The following is a 20924-nucleotide window of genomic DNA, read 5'->3' as shown; positions in this document are numbered from 1 at the left end:
TAAGCTCCTCCTGTCTTTTGGTTTAACTGAATACGCGTAAGTGTTGGCGAAAAGTACCTCACCAGTTGAAAAAGTAGGCTAAGGAATTCATGCATTTAAAGCCTCACAGCAGTACAGTGGGGGACACGGAATCTTCAAAGTTTGTTAAGACTAAATTATCATTTCAATCATTACGGCTTGCCGAAGAGGAAAAGGCGGAGGCGCTTCTTTATTACTTGATCTTCATATCACAATCATTTCCTTTATTGCTGGCATAAAGGCTTCTTCAACAACCTTTTCAGAACTTATTTATAGTCCATTCCCTCGAAGAATATCTCTCAAGAAAGGACGTCAACTCTTCAACCAACCGCGGCCAATTCATGCTGCACTCTGTGAACAGCTGTGCCTGAACCCGCGTCATAGGTTATCATCATGGGTGTCAAAGGTGGGGGAAGAATAGATGTAGCAGCCGCTGGGGCTGTAAGTCCGATGGATTATATTCATGTTGAATCAGCAAGACCAACATCTGCCAGTAATTTTGATTCATCCGATCATCGAGTAAGCAAACGTCCCACAAAAGCCAAACATACAAGTACGCCATCTACACTGCCTTCCTTATCAACCGGCATTCCCACAGATTTGCATTTAGCACTGCTTCTGAATAAAACTGTCTTATCTTCCGCTGCCATCTTAGCACGACAGTGGCTCTTGACAGGTCATTCAGAAGCACTTCATAAAGCACACCAGCATACGCATATATTTAATGAATCTGCCAACAATTCAGCAAATGCATCAGGATCCAACTTTTCATCACTCATCCAAGCAAGTAGGATCGCATCACCATGGGCTATTGCAACGGTCATATTCTTTCTTGCAGCTGTTGGACAAACGGTCTGGTTGCAAGTTTGGACATGGATACCATCCCTACGTCGCTCGGACCCGCAAATGAGTGTCATGCCACGCAAGATACTTGTCTTAGGATCGATCATGTTCACAAGCACACTTATATGGCTGATGGCACTAGAAAGGCTAGGTGCAACTACAGTAATCATCTTTACACAATTTTGCGAGATTTGGATGGCTGATCTGGTCAGATCATTCAAGATACGATCCCATGGTGGTTACTTCGTCGTTGGTGCTTTGGTGTGCTCATTCGTGCTGCAAGTCGTCTTCCCACCTTCAGCGAGTGCTCCCGTTTCAGAAGCATCTTTTCCTTACGATGATGCGGACAATCCACTACCCCCATCCCTACGTCATACCAGACCTATGCATCTAGCAAGTCCGTCCAAATTACGAGAGAACAGTCTTCGCGCCGAATTGGAAGCAAGGTCTTACTCTCCTTCTGGCTTACTATTTGGACATTTGTTGCTACTCGCATATGCTATATTGACTATGGAGCGTGAACGTGCGACGAGGGATGCTAGTACGCAAACAGGAGGAAGGAGACGAGCACAAGTCCTTGCATGCATTGCAATCGCCATTCCAGTCTTCTTCTTGTCATCTTTTGGCTCTCTAGTGGGCTTTTCAACATTACCACCACTCAATTCCCTCATCCCATCTTTTGGGGACGCTAGTGCTTCGTCTTCCGGTCATTCTGCAGCGTACCTTTTGCTGGCAATTGGTTTCCTGATTTTAGAACCACTGGTTGGTGCTGCATTAGAACCTCACGCAAGTACGACTGCTAGAGTTACGCAAGGCTGGCCTCTAGCTGTAGGTGCAGCTATGATAGTTGGAAAGCTGGGTTTCGGTTTCGGGTGGAAATGGATCGAAACTTTGGTTGCTCTGATTGCTGCTATCGGAATACGATCTATCTTGAAGACCTCACCTTTGTATGCCAATGAAGAGCAAGACAATACTTCTTCTACGGGTGATCGAACAGTGTCGGCCAACTTTGACGGTACTGCAAGGACGCATAAACGGAAATCATCCGAGCCATCAATCGATGATGCAATGAGAAATTTAAAGATCTTTGCGAGTGCGGCGCAAGATACGGTAGCCACAATTTGGGCTAAAGAAGATTCCCGGAAGATCTTTCAGTTTCTTGTTTTGAATTTGCTGTTCATGGTAGTTCAGCTTATTTGGGGGGTTTGGACAAATAGTCTGGGGTTGATCAGCGATGCGATCCATATGTTCTTTGACTGCTTGGCCATCGGTATGGGTCTGCTAGCAAGCGTGATGCAAAATTGGAAGAATGATCGGGTGTTTACGTACGGATATGGTCGTATAGAAACATTGAGCGGCTTTGCAAATGGAATCTTCCTATTACTGATCAGTACATTCATCGTCTTTGAAGGTGTAGATCGAATCATTCATCCCCCAGAGATGCACAACACTCGTCAATTGCTCATTGTAAGCTCGGGTGGTCTTGCCGTCAACCTTTTCGGAATGTTTGCAATGGGCGGTCATCATCATCACGGACATTCGCATGGACACGGACACGACCATGGGCATGGTCATGACCACGGACACGGCGGGCACGATCATCATCATCATTCGCACAATATGCTCGGTATTTATCTTCACGTGATGGCGGATACATTGGGAAGTGTAGGTGTGATTATCAGCACATTGTTGATTCAGTACTTCGGCTGGACAGGATTCGATCCGATTGCATCGTTGATGATCGCAATTCTTATCGTGGGAAGTGTCATCCCGCTGGTGATTGATGCTGGTCGGATATTGTGCTTGGATCTTGGCTCAGAACGAGAGCAAGAGGTAGAAGATGCATTGCAAGATTTACACACATTGAAGGGCTTAGCCTCTTTCTCTGCCGCACACTTTTGGCCAAAAGATGCCGAATCAGTCGTTGGAACGATTCGTGTTCAGATGCAAATGATTGCTACCAGTACTGACTCAACGCCAGGATCAACGGTTTCAACGTCATCCAACGGAACATCCTTAACGTTCAACCACAACATCTCGAAGGATACTTCGTTGACCTCACTATCCAGTCATTCGGGGGAGAATAGTCCCACTTCAGCTTTACCTGCAGGAGACATAAGTGGTGCAGCACCTCAACTAATCACTCCGTCCAATTCCTTATCAGCTTTGAATGGCACTCATGAAAGTCCTTTGGCGCAGAACAATATTCCAACAACGCCTGCGATATCACCAGAAGAACTGATGTGTCAAGTTGAAGCTATGCTGAAAAAGCGAATTTTTGGATTGGACTTTGTTCTGGTGCAATGTGAAAGAAGCAATGTCATCGTCAATTGTGCAACTGCCAATCGAACAAAAAAAGCTGACGATCATCACCACCATTCCCATGATCATAAGCATGGACATGATCATCACGACCATCATCACCACCATTAAGTCGTATTTCGAGATATTTCTTATCTAACGCATTGTATTATCAATTCATTCATTAGAGCTATGTGCTGTGTGATTGTTGATTACGAATACAGGTATAAATTTGGTAAAGGTACAAATACATGAATGTATGATAGACATCTCTCTCAAATGAGTCCTTGCCTTTTCAAGAGCTCATAGGTTTTGCGTGAATATGTGTTTCCGTGTTCATCTTCAACCTCTTCGGCATCACCTTGTTCATCAGCGACAATCTTGCCTTGCTTTTTCAGCTTATCAGCAAGTGCTAAGGCATCTTGAATTCGTGTGATCTCATAGAAGTGCTTTGTATTTGGCAGGCCAAGTGCACGCATGCCGAATGCATGTCTACTTTCGCTAAAGTGTCTTTCAAAATTCTTCCTTCCTTGGTATACGTAATCCGAGCAAATTTCACATTTGAACTCGACACCCAGTCCATGCAGCTTATACAGCCAGAAAGGGATCGGTCTGCCATCCCATCCCAGAGGTAATTTGAGTGGATTATAGATCTTTTCGTTTTCATCTTCATCATCTTCTGCTTGCGTATCTTCTCCAGCACCTTGAGTAGAAGGTTGTGCAGCCAAAGCTTCTGCTTCTGCCTGCCTTTCGCGCTCAGTCAAAGCAGCTTTTCGTTCAACATTGGCTCGTGTCTCAATTCGAACGGAGTGAAGTTCTTGTCCCAATGCGATCACCATCGTTTCATCCCGTGCAATGGCTTTTGCTTTGCTGATCCGCTTTCGTTTTTCTAGTTCTTGAGCTTCGTTGGAAGGGCCCTGCTTGTCTTTTGCATTACCACCTGAAGCCATTCGCTCTGTCGCTTTGATATGCTTTTGGCCTTTGAGATGCGCATCAAATACGGTTTGTTTGGCAAAACTTCGCTGGCATGCTTCGCACCATATCCCATCTGTAGATCTCGCCTGAGTCTCAGCAGGTGTCCTATCTTCTCCTTGGTTCTCCCAATCTTCCACTCTTCCCTCAGACCAATCTTGTTCAAAGCCGGCCAAGATTGACAATTCCAATGCATCAACATCACTCAGCGGTCGACTTTTCCTGAGAAAGTTCAAGAGGTATGTTTGAAGGCTTTGCAGATAAGTCCGATAAGCTTCGGATCGCTTTATCTCTACAGGTATACGCCCTGAGCTTCCCCGCAGTCTATCGAAGGAATCAAGATATTGTAGATAGGTGATCCGTCGAACGCCTTTCAAGTTCAAGAATTCGTCATGTTGGATGTATAGATCGATAAAACGTCCACCCATCTCTTCTCCACTGAACATTCGATCAATGTTGTCTATACCACTTTCCATATCGGTATCTTGTGCACCTTCTGCATTTTCTGTGTCTATAGTGAATGCATCTGGCATTGCATTTGGATACTTCTTGTGGTAGTCTCGTATCCTATTTAATCGATTGTAGAATTCCTCCATGTCATCGGTTTCGGATGCGCCATTAGTATTACTAGGTCCTGCACTGGCATTGCTTAATACTAGTCGTTCTTGTTGCATGTCACCAGATGCATCTCCATACAGATTATACAGCGTTGCATTTCGTGATACGATACGATCCAAAAGGGAAGAGATTTGATGTTGCTTTCGTATCGAATCCTTTGTTATATCGGACGTGCTTGATGATACCAATACATCCACTGCTGCTTGTGTATACCTTTCCACCTCTTCGTGCGTCTGTCTTGTGACCTCGAATATTGAGGTATCCGCCATCTTCCCAACAGCCTGATACTGATTGCAATGATGGTTAGAAGCAAGTATGGATCCTGGGCTTCCAAATACCTTTGAGTCCGAATTCCGTTTAGAAAAGTGTTAGACACGTGATGTCGCCTTGAGATTGAGTGCTTGTCTTGCGCGTAACACTAAAGGGGGGGATACGCGCTGATTGCAATGTTTATTGAATGCATGCAAAGCCTAAAAGTGACACACACTCTTGTGTTTATTACGACGATGACGATCAATTATAGCCTGTCATGATACAGCTTTACATTGCAGCATCTTGATCGAACTCATTCCAATTAAGCAGATCACAGATACAAAAACACACAAGGCCTCATCGGCCATTATTGGCTGCGACACAATGAGCTCTCGAAGCACAACGCCTGAAAATCCACGATCCGATTCTAATGATGTTGCAAGAACGCCAACAAAAAATTCGAATCTTGCGGCGGATAGTTCGCGAAACGGTGTGCAAAAAGAACCACCGAGTACTATGAAGAAGAAAGATTTCAAGAGGCGATATGGTGTTCGTATTACCGACGATGAGCCAAGCATGGCTGACGCATCTGATAGCTTGGACGATAGCGAAGCAGAGTTGCGACGTGTTCAGCATGATATCTCTCGTGCAGACACTACGACTGGAGATATTTCGGTCAATGATTCAGGTGCAGGCGGCGCCCGCTCTGCTATCTCGAGAAGATCAGCCGCAGGCATTTCACTAAAAGATTCAGAGGCACGAATCAAAAAGCTCGAATCCGAAAATAGTGAATTACGGATAGAATGCGATCTTTGGAGACATCAAATGCGCTCTGATGAAGCACGAATCAAAATTGTCACCATTTCAAAAGAATTGGCGAAACAGAGGAGAAACAATGTCGAATATATGCGCTTATTGAAAGAGCAAGACAGCTCAATCAAAGAAAGTAGGCGTATTCTCAAAAGATGGGGTGATCTAGATCCTAAGGAAGAGGTATCAAAGAGGCAAGATCTAGAGAAACGGCTTGAAGAGGCTCTTGCTTTGGCAGAAAGTGAACGTCAGGAACGTCTACGGGTAGAAGAGGAGCTTGAAGAAGCGCGCAATGCATCTATTGGCGAGAAAAGCATGGCAGACAATACACAAGTAGTGCAACTACGTCAACTTCTTAATGACCAACGTGATGATCATGCTGAGGAGCTTTATACGTTGCAACGTGAGAAGGACGATCTACAAGTACAGATCGAAGATTTGCAAGGACAAGCGTCTCGCGGGACAACGGGAACTGAGAAAGAGGATCTTCATGCCGAGCTTGCAAGGATGGAAGCTGAGAATGATAGCCTTACTGCGCGCATAGACGAATTGCAGCGAGTACGTTCTAAACAAGAAACAGAATTAGAGGATCTACGGTCAGAGCTTCAGCAGGTTCAAGCGGCCGAAGACTCCCGATCGAGAGAGCTAGAAGTCGCACAAAGAAGATTGGAGCATTTAGCAGCCGATCAGGAAGACAGTGAAGAAAGGTCAAGAATGACAGAGGCTGTGCTATCGGATAAATTCACTTCTCAAATTGACAGACTTCGAGATGAGCTTGCAGAGGCGAAACTAGACCTGAGTAAGAAAGATCAACAGCTTGACGAATTAGAGCGATTGCGGGAGGATGATGACGTTCGACTTCAGGAACTTGAACTGGAGCTTGAGCGAGCTGCCAATGCTATCGAAGAGCGAAATGAGGATATCGACAAATTGGGCGAAGAAGCAGATGGCCTGGATTTGGAATTGCAAAAGACGAAAGAAAATCTCGAAGACGCTGACGAAGAGATCAAAGAACTTTCTGAGAAGCTGCAATTACGTGTTGCAGAAGTTGCGGAAGCTAATAGAGAGCTACAAGAGATCTCACAAAAGTTGATGGACTCTGAAGATGACAATGAAGCCTTGAGACAGGATGTTCAGGCATTGGAGACCGAAGCACAAACACTTACCGACCAACTTCAAGAGCTACAAGAAAGAAGCGAGAGAAGGGAGCTCGCATACAAAGAGCGTCTTGGGCAGACGGAACAGCTCAAGGTCGAAATCCAGAGTCAATTGGATGCGATCGAAAAGGACTATCAAAATGCAGCAGAAGATTCCCGGGTACTCGGACGAGATGTCGATTCATTGCAACAGGAAAAGAAGGATCTTCAGCTTGAACTCGAGAAAGTCTACGCTAAATTGGATGATGCTATCGAGGATTTGAAGGAAGAGGAGAAGCGGAGAGAGATGCTGGAGGAAGAGATGGAACGTAAATTGGAATCAGAAGAGACCAAATGGACTCGACTCGTCGATGAGAAGGAAGACGCAATCGCTAGTATCGAAAAAGAACTCGAAAGCTTACAAGAGAGTCTGGCCAACAGCAAGGGTGATGTTGATAAATTGCAAGATGCTCTGCGTGACAAGGAGAACGAGAGTGTACGATTAGGTCAAACTCACTCTAGTGACCGATACTCACTAGAACTAGAGATCGATAGACTCAAGAGAGATCTTGGCCGATGTGAAGCTGACTTGGAGCGTTCGCGCAAGGAGTTCGAACGAAAGGACGATGCATTGCGAGAGAAGGAAGGAAAACTCAACGTTCTTCATGATCAAATTCGGGAGATGTCGAGCAAACTTGCAGCCGAAAGTCAAACCAAACTTGGTTTGGAAGAGAGGATCGAAGCGCAAAACAAGCACATGTCCGAAGCCGAACGTCAAGTGGACGAGTACCGCGCAAAGATGGAAGAGTATGAACGTGAGGCAAATATGGGTGAACGCAGCTTGATGGAAGCGGAAGCCGGTATGAAAACTCAATTGATCGAACGCAATACCCTCCTTTTGACCATTTACCAAAGAATGGAGAAAATCTTGGGAAGCGCTACGCCACGCAAACGAGGTGAAGGTGACGTAAAACCGTTCACCAATTTTGCCGTCTTCCATGACAGTATGATAAGTAGATTGCGTAAGGTCTCAGAATTGCAGGTGCAATTCGAACAAAAATCCAAAGCGATCGAAGAAAGATTTGTAGAGAAGTTCTCAGCTTTGAAACGACAACAAGAATCTAGATTCCGTCGAATCGATCAATTTGAATCGTCGATCAAAAAGGCTACAGACAGACAATCGCAGTGGAGTGCAAGATTGAACACCAAACAAAGCGAGATGGACGCTATGAAATCTACCAATGCGGAATTACAGATTCAAATTGCTTCTTTGAAGACCCGATCTAATCTCTCTTCGCCTGCCGATGCAAGCAAGATCAATGCTCTTACTGCCAGAGCAAATAATGCAGAGAGAAGGTTGAATGCGGCATTGAATCAATCTCAAATGGCAGAAGAAAGATTGACGGACGCAAAGAGTAAATATGCCGAAGCAGAAGGCAAATGGGCTGCCAGATTCAAAGAAGTGGAGAGCAGATGCAAGGCAGCGGAAGAACGAGTGAAACGTGAAAGGCAAGGGGCCAAAGAAAGAGTTGTAGGATTGGAAGAACAACTTCAAAGGGCGCAAAAAACACTCGAAGAAGAGAAGAAGAGAGCAAAAGTTTTGGAGAATTTCAAGGCTACCTGATAGTCATTTTATAACAAACTTTTTTGTACCTTCTTTTAATCTGTTCATATTGTATACCATTATATTTGTAATACCTTTTTTTCGTGAGAGCGAGGTTGCCCGACGAATTCTTGATTGCTTCGCCGTATGAAAGAAGGGCGAATAATTTCGCGAATTTCACCTGTGGTCATCAATCTTGACTATTTGCTTGTCATTACGGTGTTCCGCAAAGGCGCAGCGCTGCGCCCTTGGAATGTTCTTTCATGTAATTTTATCCGCCTTTGAATTCGGGCAGAATTGCTATTTTCGGTCACAATGGAATACATGTCTCGATGAATCATAAGCGGTCAATCTAAGAAATGTTTTTCACCATCATGACTTACCTCCACCATTCCGATCAAGATGCAATTCTTACTCTTACTCTCTTTTGCTTTTATTGCTTTGTCTCTTTCTGTTTTTGCTCAAGACCACTCTGATGATGTCTTAAAACGCAGTTCGGGAAATGCTCCCTCTCCAACAGTATTTGAAAAACGACAAAAGCCCAAACAAACAATCTTCAAACCGTTCCAATGGCCAAGAATTGACGGACCACCACAAGATTTCCCATCAGACGATGCGTTTGAGTGAGTGCATCTTTAGGTGATGTAGAAAACAGTATCTGTTGACGCTTTGATCTCTGCTTTTTTATAGGATTGGCTATTGGACATTCAATCTCACTTTTATTCAACGTCTTTTAGAAGTGAATAAGACCGATCATTTACAAGCTCAAATTCTTGCTTATCAAGCATCGGTTGAATATGAGCTTTCGTGGCGTGACGAATGTTACAAGCTGAGTAATGTAAGTGCAGTAATGATGCAACATCAAAATACATTAGCAAGAGTTTTAGCATTTCCACATCAAGACAGGAATACAAATTTGGACAAAGTTTACAAATTAGCACCTGCTATTAAACTTTTATGTATGGAACGTCCAAAAGGTGCAAATATAAATAAATCGATTGTTAATCATTCAAAGACACTTATGGATCTATTCGGTTGGGATAAAGCAACGGCTCAAAGAAACATGCAAGGAATACATGAACACCTTCAACCAACAACGAATCAGCCAATTTCAAATCCATCAATGACTTCGAAACCGAACACAAAGCCAAAGACTACATCAACGTCAAACAAAAAGTCAAAGACGAAGTCAAAAAGCAACACATGGCCGAAATCGAACAAAAAGACACAATTGATGTCAGGACCTTGGTCTTCACCATGGCAACAATCTATGCCGAAATCAATGTCGCCGCCCGGAACAGGGTCAGGATTCCAGCCTGGATCGATGCCTAAACAAAAATCACCGCCAAAATTCATGCCGATGCCAAAGAACAAATGGTAAAAATGGACTCTTTCTTTCTTTATAAAATCACTTTCATTTCATTTTTGTATTTAGACTGATCCCTCGTCTTAATTTACATGCTTCCTGTGACATTCACTTGAAAAGCAATTAGCTGACTGGAAGCTGAGGTGAGACTGCGCTTCTGCGCGATGTGATGTAAGAAATGGGAAGTGCAGATAATAGAAGTTGTACAGGAGCGGTACCGTATTCAGCCTGAATATGTGTATGAAATTGCTAATACTTGGCAATTGGTAAACAAAGCTTGATTGACGGACGGGGCCGAGCTCCAATCATATGACCTTCGCCTTGTCTGAATTCTAGCTTTTGGAAATTGGCAAACGATTCTGCAATAGCTGCTGCACATCGTACCAATACTTTGGCCCGCGTTGTTATGCTTCCGCTCAACGATAAAGACTTTGATATCGATGCAAATTATCACTTATCAACTACAATTGCTACTGTTTGTTGGAAAGCGACAAAGACGGTGATCAAAATAAAGCAGTCGTCAATCATATAGAAATATTGATGAAAAATCTTCATTGGGACAAAACATCCGCTTTGAAAGTGCTGGAAAAGCAGTACATTCAGTTCGTTTATACATTACATAAAACGGGCATCCCAAAATATACAAAAATAAAATAATGTAAAATGTCAAGTAAAGAACATTCTCCGCTTCTTCAATACGTGTTTCCACTGTCACCTTTATTATGATGTCATTTCCTAAACTGTGAGATGGATTTTGGAAGAGACAGCCAGCATCAAAGTGACATAAGATAGCCGGCAATGTTATTATAATCTAGGCATAGAAGGATTCTTTTCATTCACGCTGTCCTTTGGTGACGCCAAGCAACGTCGTAAATACATCTAAATGCTTGGAATAGGATTACTAGCGGCGATAATCTTATTGGCAATGGCGGCAAGCGCTTGTTGTTTGCCTCAATATTTATTCGAATGTTGAGCCTTTTATAAAATGCAAGTCAAGGTCTAAAGAAGGCTTTTCATTTATCACTCAACCCCGACGTCGCAGCTCTACCAACATCTTTCGCAAGGCATAATGCGTCATACCATCTTTGTCATCTTTGCAGCCTTGTTTATGGCTTTGGCTCAAGCTCAAGTTTCAGTCAGTGGAATTTCCTTACCTCTTCGAAGTTTGGATGATGATAATGATTTGCAGATCAAGCGAGCTGAACAAGCGACATTTCAATGGCCTCGTGTTGATGGTCCTCCACAAAATTTTCCAGATCTCAAGCTTTTAGAGTGAGTATGACTGTAAGATGCTCTCGTTATTTAGTGCGAGTATTTGCTTACCCAGTCTTATCGATCCAAAAGTGTCGGCTATTGGACCTTCAATACAACGTTCCTCAAAAGTATGGAAAGTCTCAATTTGACCGATCCCATGAAAGCAGCAGAACTGCTATTTAGTGGCATGGTAGAATATGAATATACATGGCTTCACGAATGTTGGAAGTTGAGCAACGCATCTGCCAAAGCAGAAAGTCGCACAAATACCTTAGCTCGTGTTGTCGTTTTCCCTACAGATGATCCTGCTTTGGGTATCGATCCAATTTATCAATTAGCAACGCCTATGATGCTCGCTTGTTGGGAACGTGCAAAAGATGGAGATATTAATGTTGCTGTCAAGAATCATACGCAAGAGTTGATCAATTCTCTCAAATGGGATAAAGCGTATGCATTGAACTTTATCAATGAGCAAAAGAAAGATTTTGCTCCGGTCGTTCAAGCGAGTGCTAATTCTACTTCCCCAACTGTCATCAACCCACCACAAGGTACTTCTTCTTCCTCAAAGGTTGGTACTCCGGATTCGTCCAATTTGCTCCTCACTGCAAATCCCTATCAAAGCTTGTTCCTCTCTATTATTTCTGTATTCATCTTTTTCATGATTTAAACGTTTTTCCTTCCTTAAATTTTTCGTCATTTCCCTAAATTTATGATTTTTCCACCCTTTATTTTGATTTTTGCGAGTTGATTGTCTGTGATTGACAGAATATGCGATTAAAATGCGGCTTTGCCAAGCATATCTTTTCTTCCACTCGTGATACGGAGCGGCCGCTCATTCGGTAAAGTATTCTTTGTCGGAATGTTTTTGTTTGCGTAATGAATCACGGTGGCCGCTTAAAGCGCCTCCGCCCTCGTCATGGTTCATTACGGTCAAAATTGAGCGAAATTAAGTGAAAGCGGAAGCATAGTAGTATCATAACAGGATTGAAGATAGAGAGCAACACACACAGTACAATGCTCTGTGCCTCTTCTTTCTCAAGGTATAAAACACCTCTTTCTGATCCTTACTTCCTACGAAACTCTATACCCTCGTCTCCTCCTTCTTTCACCTCTTGATCATTCAAGATGGCGATGAACAATTCCATCTTTTTCGTCTTTGCGGCCATATTTGTTGCTTTGATCAATGCTCAACAATCAATCAATGGTATTGCATTACCACGAGATTCATTCCAACTCGAAGATCTTTCGGATTTAGCATACAAGCGTGATCTTGATAAAAATGGCCTCCCTGCACCTTCAAAGAACTCACCAAATGTTACTTTCCAATGGCCACGAATTGATGGACCTCCAGAAAATTTCCCACCGATCAAAGACTTAGGGTGAGTGCATTACATATTTCATGAGGAATTGTGTCATTGAGCTTTGTTTATTCTTTAGTACGGCTTTTTGGACTTTCAATTTGACTTTCATTAAACATATGCAAGAAGTCAACAAGACTGATCCTTTACAAGCAACAGAATTGGCATTCCAAGCTGCAGTTGAATACGAATACAAATGGTTACACGAATGCTGGAAGATGAGCAATCATTCTGCTGCAATCCATCACCGTACAAACACCAAAGCTCGTGTGGTTGCATTCCCATACATGGATGCAAGTACCAATATTGATCCAGAATACGAATTAGCACCTTCAATCAAATGTGCTTGTTGGGAACGTGCAAAAGGTGGAAATATCAATAAACCGATTGTCAATCATACCAGGAAACTGATTAACAAATTAGGCTGGGATAGACGTACAGCTTTACGTAGAATTCGTAAACAGCATAAACATCTCAAGCCCATTAATCCTGGTGCTGGAAAGCAGAAGGGTAAGAAATCAAAGAAGCAAACAACCTGATCAAAACTACTTTATTGCAACGATTTCCTCTCTTTCATTTTTGCTCTCTTTACTTGTACTCCTCCTAATCTCTCTTCTTTCACTTTATCCCGCAGCCAGACACAGTTCTGATAGCTACTGCAATTATGATATCTTTCTTCACTCTATGAACGTTATGATATCTTTCCTCTCACCCTATGAACGTTATATTACCTTATGATACCACATGGAAAGTTATGATGGCAAGATTGTCAATTTCACTTGTGACTTTGTTTTGGTAGGAGGGAGGAGTAAGCCATGATTCATACGCGTTCAGTCTAAATACGCGTGCGTGTGTGTTGTTTTGATGAAAAGTCCACGTGCTAAAACGCGCCTGATTCATCCTCCGCGTTTGTATACCTTCATTAGGTTTAAAGAGCAACACTCTGTCACATACATACTCTTGTCTTTTCCATCATCCATCCATCAAGCATCACAAGACATGTCATTGCCACCACAAACACCCCTTGGCAATGCAAGGAGTAGTAGTAGCAGCAGTAATAGCGTCTTTGGAGGAGGAGGTCGCTCAATGCAAACGCCACTAAAAACACCATCGAAAACACCGCTACGTACGCCAGGTGGTGGTGAACAATTATCACATACGCCAGTGATCAATTTTGCGGCAATTGAAGCACATAAGGAAAACGTTCAACCTCTTGTTCAAGGTAGATCAGCACATGCACTCAATACCGCACTTTCACAGAGACAAGCAGAATTACGAACGCAGAGGAAACAATTTGAGGACTTGGTAGAAAGTGAAGAAAATGCAGATAGCGATGATCCGATCGATGCTTGGCAAAAGTATGTGAAGTGGATCATCGACAACTATCCTAGCGGTCAATCATCAGAATCAGATCTTTTGGTCATCTTGGAACGGTGTACACGTCTGTTCAAAGCATCTACTCAATATCGCAATGATGTTCGCTATTTACGCATGTGGATCTTATACGCAAGAAATGTTGATTGTCCAAGTGATGTTTACAATTATCTACTCGCAAATGAGATAGGGACAAGTCTAGCAAGCTTATATGAAGAGCTAGCTTTGGTCTACGAAGGTCAGGAAAGCTTTGAGAAATCCGACGAAACATATAGGATGGGAATACATCGATCTGCACAACCTATAGATCGTCTAAAGAGAAGGTATGCAGAATATCAGAGTCGCATCTTATCAAAAGAAGGTCGTGGAGAAGATGAGCGTATGGCATACAAAGATGCTCTACGCTCTGCTATGAACAAAGCACAGCGGTCTATGCTGGGTACAAAATCAGGATCAATCAGCATGAGCGCAAATTCGGTTAGAGGGATGGGAGGAGATGCTAGTCTCCCATCAAAATCATCCGCACTTTCAAGTAACAATAATTCACGTAAACCATCCGTTTTCAAAGATGCTGATGGAGAAGATGTCTTTGCTAAACGTTCAAAAGGAGGTGCTGAAGGAACGGCTGGTTGGACGGACATGGGTACAGCAACGAGTAGAAAGCAAGAAAAAGCAGGATCAGAAGCTAAAGCATGGAAAGGTGAAGTGCTTCCACAACGTGAACGAGGAGCAACGCCAAAAAGACCTGCGATTGCAATTTATCGGGATAGCGATGATGAAGATGAAGAAGGCAAGACGCCTGGTAAAGTGAAAGGTGGTGACGTGTTCTCCAAAAACCGCGAGCCGAGCGAAAGTGATCGGTTGAGAAAGAATCCTTTTGCCAATTATGAGGCCGTTGATCTCAAGCCGCAAGTGAAACCAGCTCAAGCGCAGTCGACTCGGGAAGAAAAGGTCAAGTCAAGCCACAAGAGCGAAGAGAAGGCCAAGAAGAAAGTTGTTGCATCATCTTCGACAAAACCATCGTCATCAAAATCATCATCCAGCTCAAAACAAGAAAGATATGCTGTTTCTCTTGCTGAACTCTATCCCGGTATCGACATTGATCAAGCGGTAAAACGCACATCAAGGAAGCATAAGAGCGGTGAAATATGTCTGGAAGAATTGAGTGCAAAGAGGATGAAATTGCATCATTCGGACGACACTGATGACCCCTGGGCATTCCTAGATGCTTTGCAAGGTCAATGGTTGCCCGAGATAAAGCCACCTCAGAGAAAGCAACCTATGAAGCGAGATCCAACAGTCACAGCATTTACCAGAGCTGCTCAAGATGAGGTTCTACAAATGTTCAATAACGGAATGGTCGATAGCGATGAAGATGAAAGTTCTGAAGATGAACAGAGCGAATCAGAGGAAGAAGAGGATGGCGGTCAGATTGCACAAAGCTCAGTAATAAAGCCAAACATGGTCCAAATGAAGGAAAACGAGGTGGACCCATTCACTCCAACTCCTGCACCCAAATCGTTTTCTGTTGCTCCACAAAAGCGTACACTGCTGGAAGAAGTGCCAATGCTAGACACAACTTCAAACAGTGGTTTACCAAATGGGCAATCAAAAGCCATTCTGGCTACACCCGCTCGAAAAGTGTTTGGAGGCGATCGTAAACCATTGGCAGCCATTGCGCAATCTGAAGCACATGCTGAGCAGGCTCCACCTCAGAAATCTCAACGGATCACAAATGAAGTATTTATTGAGGAGGATGACGAAGACTCCGTACAAGAGGACGACAATGCAAAGGAAAAAGCCAATGCGGATGTACAAGAAGATGAAGTGGATTACCTTAACAGACCGATGCGTGAATTGGCACCATTATCACCAATCACGGAAGCGACTGAATATACCCGCTATACGCAAAGCACTAGAACTTCTCGTACATCCACATCAAACGGCCGGAGAAGTGAAGCTTGGACTCCATTTGCTTCCCGTGAACAGGGTTCGTATGAACATTACGAAAATGCAGATGAATCGCATTATGGCAATCGTTCGCATGAACAAGAGGAAGCTCAGACTTCGCTTCACATACCTCAATATGATGAAGAGCCAATTGAGACTCAGTTGCCTGAAGGGCATGTGGTAAGTCATCCTGAAATCCCTAACGACAATAATGGACCATTGTGTCCATTTGAGACAGAGATCATCGATGCTATCATTGAAAGATTGCCATTGTCTCTGGAATCTTCGGATGACTTTATCAATTTACCCAACGATACTGCCAATCAACTAACAAGCCTTCAAAAGAGAGCTGCTCATCTCACTAAGCGAAGATCTTCAAGCCATACATCCCCTTTGATCAACACAAAAGACGGTTCAGCTGATTGGGTGATGCACGTTGCAAAGAACACATTCACTGTTCGTCAAAAGTTAGGAGAAGGTGGCTATGGTGCTGTTTTCTTGGCCGAAGATCAAGCAGGCATCACAGGTCGTCAACGTTTGGTAGGCGGAATCAATGGCGATGCAAGCTTTGCTGCTTTGGATGATGATTATCTTGATGAAGATGAATATGACGAAAATGAACCTAAATTGATTGCTATCAAAGTTGAATCACCGCCAAACAGATGGGAATTCTATATTCTTGGTCAACTTCGCGCTCGTCTTTTGGATGAAAAAAGGTTGAACTCCATCATTTGTGCACGCAAGTTCTTCTGCTTCCAAGATGAAAGCTTTTTGATGCTTGAGTATGCCGAAAAAGGAACATTGCTGGAGATCGTAAACAGTGCCGTGAAAGCAGGCGTTGCATCAAGTAGTGCAATGGCAGCAGGCGGTGCGATTGGCGGCTCGAATGGCTCTAGTGCTTCTGTTGGAATTGACGAAGTCTTGGTAATGTTCTTCATCATCGAGGTGATCAAATGCGTGGAGGCGTTACATGCTGTTGACCTTTTACACGGCGATTTGAAGATCGATAATTGTCTTTTACGTTTGAATGAAAGTGAAGATTCATGGACACACTCTTACAAACGAACAGGTGAAAATGGATGGTCAAGTAAAGGAATCACTTTGATCGATTTTGGCAGAGCGATTGATTTACGTCAATTTTCTCCAGATCAACAATTTTTGGCAAATTGGACGCCAGAACAGCATGATATGCCACAAATTCATAAAGGAGAACCTTGGAGACACGAAATTGATTATTTCGGAATTGCAAGTATTGCATATTGTCTCTTATTTGGAAAATACATCGAAACTGTTGATCAAGGAGAAAACCAATACGGAATCGATAAGCCTTTGAGACGTTATTGGCAAACAGAAATTTGGACATCTTTATTCCAACTTTGCTTGAATTCAGCGCATCAAGATGACTCTGCCGCTCAACTTGCAAGCATTCGCGATAGAATGGAAACATGGCTAGAGGAGAACTGTTTCCGTGCAGGAAAGAATCTAAAGGGTAGTCTGAAGAAGCTAGAAATTTGGAGCATGAAACGTAGCATGTAACGATCTATATTTCTCGCACAGATTGCCTTTGTACATTATTTTAATTTTCATATATACATACAATGCCAAAGAGGTGATGATGGAAAATGCATGCTTTATTATGATTCTTCTTCGCTACCTCTCCAACCACCGCTCCATAGACTTGGTCCTTCGATATCATAACGTTTTCCACGAACTGCCCATATTCCCCAATTTGCTTTTACCGCTACACGAGGATCAAAATCAGCAACTGCCCATTGTTGACTTGCAAACACATTTTCACCCGGATTGATGAGCCATTCAAATTCACCTTGAATACCTTCAACGCTTTCGAAAGCCAAGATATCTCTTTCAACATCAGCAGGACTGAAACCTGTTGAGATAAGAGCACATTTCGTGCTGAGCATTTGACCCAACGCTCTTGCCCATTCACGTTGTGCTTGCACGATTGGAGCAGTGGTTAAGCTAGTGTAGCGTCCATGTGGCATTTCAGCAGATGTTGGCTGATCAGATTCTGCTGGTGGTGGCGGAGGTGGCTCCGCAGCTGGAACATCACCACCTACTGGGTTCAATCGCTGTTGTTCTGCTCCTTCGGTTGGAGCTCCTCGTGCAAAGTATGTATCTCTTGCTGCTGCCATGCGTTCCTTTTCATCACGAGCTTCCCATCTTGCTCTGTTTACCTCTTCTTGTCCTACCATACTTGGGAAACCAAAACCCGGGCTGAAACAGAAGAACATATCTGTGTAAGGATCAAAAGGTTCCAATTGTGCATGTACATCTTCGTAATTGCATTGAATCGATGTCAGTGTTAATCCTTCTGAGACAACGACAGTTTTGCTAGGAACTCCGTAGTTCGAACTCTTTTGTTTTCCACGATGCATGGATGCGACACTGATGTTATTATTCTCCTGCGAATTGGTTGATGGAGCCTGTGCGCCTGCCACTGCTCTTCCAGTTTCACGTGGAAGTGTAACTTCTGGACCAATGAAAAAGATATGAAGAGGCACACCGGGGAACATATGCCGTAGTTGATCCCAAACGAGTGGTGGTAATGTAGATTCTGCTCGAGCACCAACGATAAAGATTCGCGTCACATCAAGACTTGGTCTGGATCCCAAAACAGGGTGAAGAGTTTGACGTAATGCTACCAAACTTCGAAGTCCTTCGTGTGTCAGCCTTCCATTTCGCTTCGTGTAAGGACTATTCTCGTGTAAAACACCGGCAACTGTGCAGGGGAAAGAGAGCAATTTGGAAACATGCCTTCTTGATCTTTCAGTTTCTATAGAGTCGTGATTACGTGTGTAGAAGAAGATATCCCATGATGAAAAGTTGATCACTTCTTCGAAACCTTGATGACCCGGTAGTTTGAATTCAGTCATTTCCCTTCCACTTCGTAAATCATGCTCATCCTCGTTTGCTTCACGTAACCTTGGAACGTACTTCGCATGCTCTGTATCTTCGCTCCACTCTTTTTCGCTGTAATGTGTTGGCCAACCGCAATCTGGACATTCAAATTGAACCAACTTCCTTACCCCATCACGATTTAGAGTGACTGGACAAGGAGCCATAGACTTTATTCTTTCTCCACGTGCACGCATGGATGGTATAGGCGACTTGCTTAGCGGATGAAAGAGATTATCCTGTTCCAAAAGGACAACTTGACCTGAACCAGAAACACCTCCTGCTTTTTGCGACTTCTTTTTATCACCACCAAACGAAAATCCGAATAATGTTCGCCGAGAAGAAGGTATAACGTTGTAAAAATGTGCCTCCTTTCCTGCCATCAAGCCAATTGGAGCAACACCTCTCCGATTGGCCCGATAGGCCAAAGATAGGATAGGTCGCATGTCAAACACGATATCTCTTTATGATGGATCAAGATCGATGGGGAGAAAGATAGAGAGAGTTGTTTTCTGGATTATGTTTCTTTTGTCAGCCTTCCACTTTTTCAAGCTTTGTTCATTTTGCCGTGCTCCGAAGCCAGGCAAATCATCACTGACTGTGCGCACGAGAAAAAGCTGAGATGATTAAATAAGCACACAATGACCTTCTTCTTCTTATTTTCGGACACGCAGAATCCTTTTTAGCGGAATGACACTGCTCATACGCCCTTCAAACCCCCGTGCGCGGCGCGTTTTGACTTTGATTGGAAATGTCAACATCGTGCAAAGCTTTCTTCTTGCCATCCATCCATCCATTCGATCTCTGCAAATATGCCAAACGGAACTGGAACTCGTCTCTATGTGGGCAACTTGGCCCCTGATACGCGGTATGTATACAAATAAAAGTAAAGCAAGTTGATAGGTCTGAGCTAACACCGTCTTTCACATTTCAGAGAGAGCGATTTAGAAGATCTTTTCAAAGGATATGGAAAAATCGTTGATCTTCGTTTGATGGGTAACTTTGGATTTGTCGAATGGGACAGACCTGAAGATGCAGAAGATATCATGAAAGACTTCAACGGAAAGAAATTCATGGGAGACAATCTGAAAATCGAATATGCCAAGGAAAGTCGTAAGAATCGTCCTCCTGGCGCTCCCGGTGGTCCTGGCGGTTATGGTCCCCCTCCCCCAGGATATGGAGGATACGGTGGTGGCGGTGGCGGCTACGGTGGCTACTATGATTACTACGGAGGAGGTTACGGAGGCGGTTATGGTGGAGGTGGCTATGGTGGTGGTCGTGGAGGATATGGCCCACCACCACCAGGCTACGGTCCACCACAACAACGTTACAACAATCAAAACCAAAGACGTGGTGACAATGTCCGCCGCGGTCAATACCGTCTCATCGTTTCCAATTTACCACCAAACACCTCATGGCAAGACTTGAAAGATATTGGTCGTGAACACGGTCGTATCTCATTCGCTGACGTTGATGCACAAAGACCAGAAAAGGGTGTCATCGAATACGATAATCCAGAGGATTATCAACGTGCTCTTGACCGTATCGAAGGCATGGACTTGCGTGGTAACAAGTTACGCATCGATCCTGACCGTGCTGGACCACCAGCAGGACCTGCAGGAGGTGAAGAACGCGGCGGCGCTCCTCGTGATCGTTCCCGTTCTCCTGGACCTCGTCGTCGTGGCGGAGATGATGATCGTGAACCACCTCCACGTCGTCATGACAGCCGTAGTCCACCACCACGCCGTGAGCCTACAGATTGGGATTAATGCATAACAAGATGAACGACTTCCAAGACTCAAAGTCGATTTGAAGCTATTCTGCTCGGGTTTGTGTTGTTGCTCTACTGACCTTTTGCCTCCTATATAGCGATCATATTCTTGGAGTTGGATTGGTTTCAGGAAGAACAAAGTGTCTTTTGTCGTTATGTTCCGTTTTATTGTTCCTTATTTTCACTGCTTCTCCTCGCGATCTGTTTTATTTATTTTTTCCATATGGATTCCCAAAAAAGAAGAGAAAAGAGGAGAACAGTGCAAATTTCAAAAAGAAATCAATTCAATGATCATATGGTCTTCAAATTGGATAATCGCTTTTTCGGGAGCGTGTGTGGACTCGTGAATCGTTTCTTGTTTAGGTTGCTTTTCATTGGATGG

General features: G+C 43.7%; 6 protein-coding genes across 6 annotated transcripts; 4 read left to right on the top strand and 2 right to left on the bottom strand.

Moving 5' to 3' along the window:
• The first annotated feature begins 33 nt into the window (after nt 1–33).
• On the top strand, nt 34–3366 carry FA14DRAFT_70422 (cation efflux protein). The gene is made up of 2 exons (XM_025502733.1): nt 34–36; nt 102–3366. Exon 2 carries the CDS (start codon nt 412–414, stop codon nt 3292–3294), a length of 2883 nt encoding a protein of 960 aa, XP_025354536.1. The 5' UTR covers nt 34–36; nt 102–411; the 3' UTR covers nt 3295–3366.
• FA14DRAFT_161694 (uncharacterized protein) lies at nt 3341–5044 on the bottom strand. Its single transcript, XM_025499241.1, has one exon. It carries the CDS (start codon nt 5019–5021, stop codon nt 3438–3440), a length of 1584 nt encoding a protein of 527 aa, XP_025354535.1. The 5' UTR covers nt 5022–5044; the 3' UTR covers nt 3341–3437.
• Nucleotides 5045–5256: 212 nt separating this feature from the next.
• FA14DRAFT_161693 (uncharacterized protein) lies at nt 5257–8676 on the top strand. Its single transcript, XM_025499240.1, has one exon. The coding sequence runs from the start codon at nt 5389–5391 to the stop codon at nt 8572–8574; it is 3186 nt and encodes a 1061-aa protein (XP_025354534.1). The 5' UTR covers nt 5257–5388; the 3' UTR covers nt 8575–8676.
• A 279-nt stretch (nt 8677–8955) lies between these two features.
• On the top strand, nt 8956–17391 carry FA14DRAFT_191306 (uncharacterized protein; the record flags this gene model as incomplete). The annotated part of the gene is made up of 8 exons (XM_025501854.1): nt 8956–9176; nt 9244–9930; nt 10256–10418; nt 10962–11191; nt 11264–11741; nt 12299–12552; nt 12611–13041; nt 13520–17391. 8 exons carry the CDS (start codon nt 8956–8958, stop codon nt 17389–17391), a joined length of 6336 nt encoding a protein of 2111 aa, XP_025354533.1.
• Nucleotides 17392–17489: 98 nt separating this feature from the next.
• FA14DRAFT_123723 (uncharacterized protein) lies at nt 17490–19154 on the bottom strand (the record flags this gene model as incomplete). Its single annotated transcript, XM_025496597.1, has 1 exon — nt 17490–19154. The coding sequence occupies one exon, from the start codon at nt 19152–19154 to the stop codon at nt 17490–17492; it is 1665 nt and encodes a 554-aa protein (XP_025354532.1).
• A 429-nt stretch (nt 19155–19583) lies between these two features.
• FA14DRAFT_180856 (RNA-binding domain-containing protein) lies at nt 19584–20540 on the top strand (the record flags this gene model as incomplete). Its single annotated transcript, XM_025501044.1, has 2 exons — nt 19584–19639; nt 19706–20540. 2 exons carry the CDS (start codon nt 19584–19586, stop codon nt 20538–20540), a joined length of 891 nt encoding a protein of 296 aa, XP_025354531.1.
• Between the last annotated feature and the right edge of the window lie 384 nt (nt 20541–20924).

Source organism: Meira miltonrushii (assembly GCF_003144205.1).
Source record: "Meira miltonrushii strain MCA 3882 unplaced genomic scaffold FA14scaffold_3, whole genome shotgun sequence".
NCBI lineage: Eukaryota > Fungi > Basidiomycota > Exobasidiomycetes > Exobasidiales > Brachybasidiaceae > Meira > Meira miltonrushii.
Note: the sequence above shows the minus strand (reverse complement) of the source record. Positions and strands in the feature narration are given on the sequence as shown.

What these genes read in the sequence shown, in the direction of transcription:
- FA14DRAFT_70422 (XM_025502733.1), top strand. Translation starts at nt 412, where the DNA reads ATGGGTGTCAAAGGTGGGGGAAGAATAGATGTAGCAGCCGCTGGGGCT.
- FA14DRAFT_161693 (XM_025499240.1), top strand. Translation starts at nt 5,389, where the DNA reads ATGAGCTCTCGAAGCACAACGCCTGAAAATCCACGATCCGATTCTAAT.
- FA14DRAFT_161694 (XM_025499241.1), bottom strand. Translation starts at nt 5,021, where the DNA reads ATGGCGGATACCTCAATATTCGAGGTCACAAGACAGACGCACGAAGAG.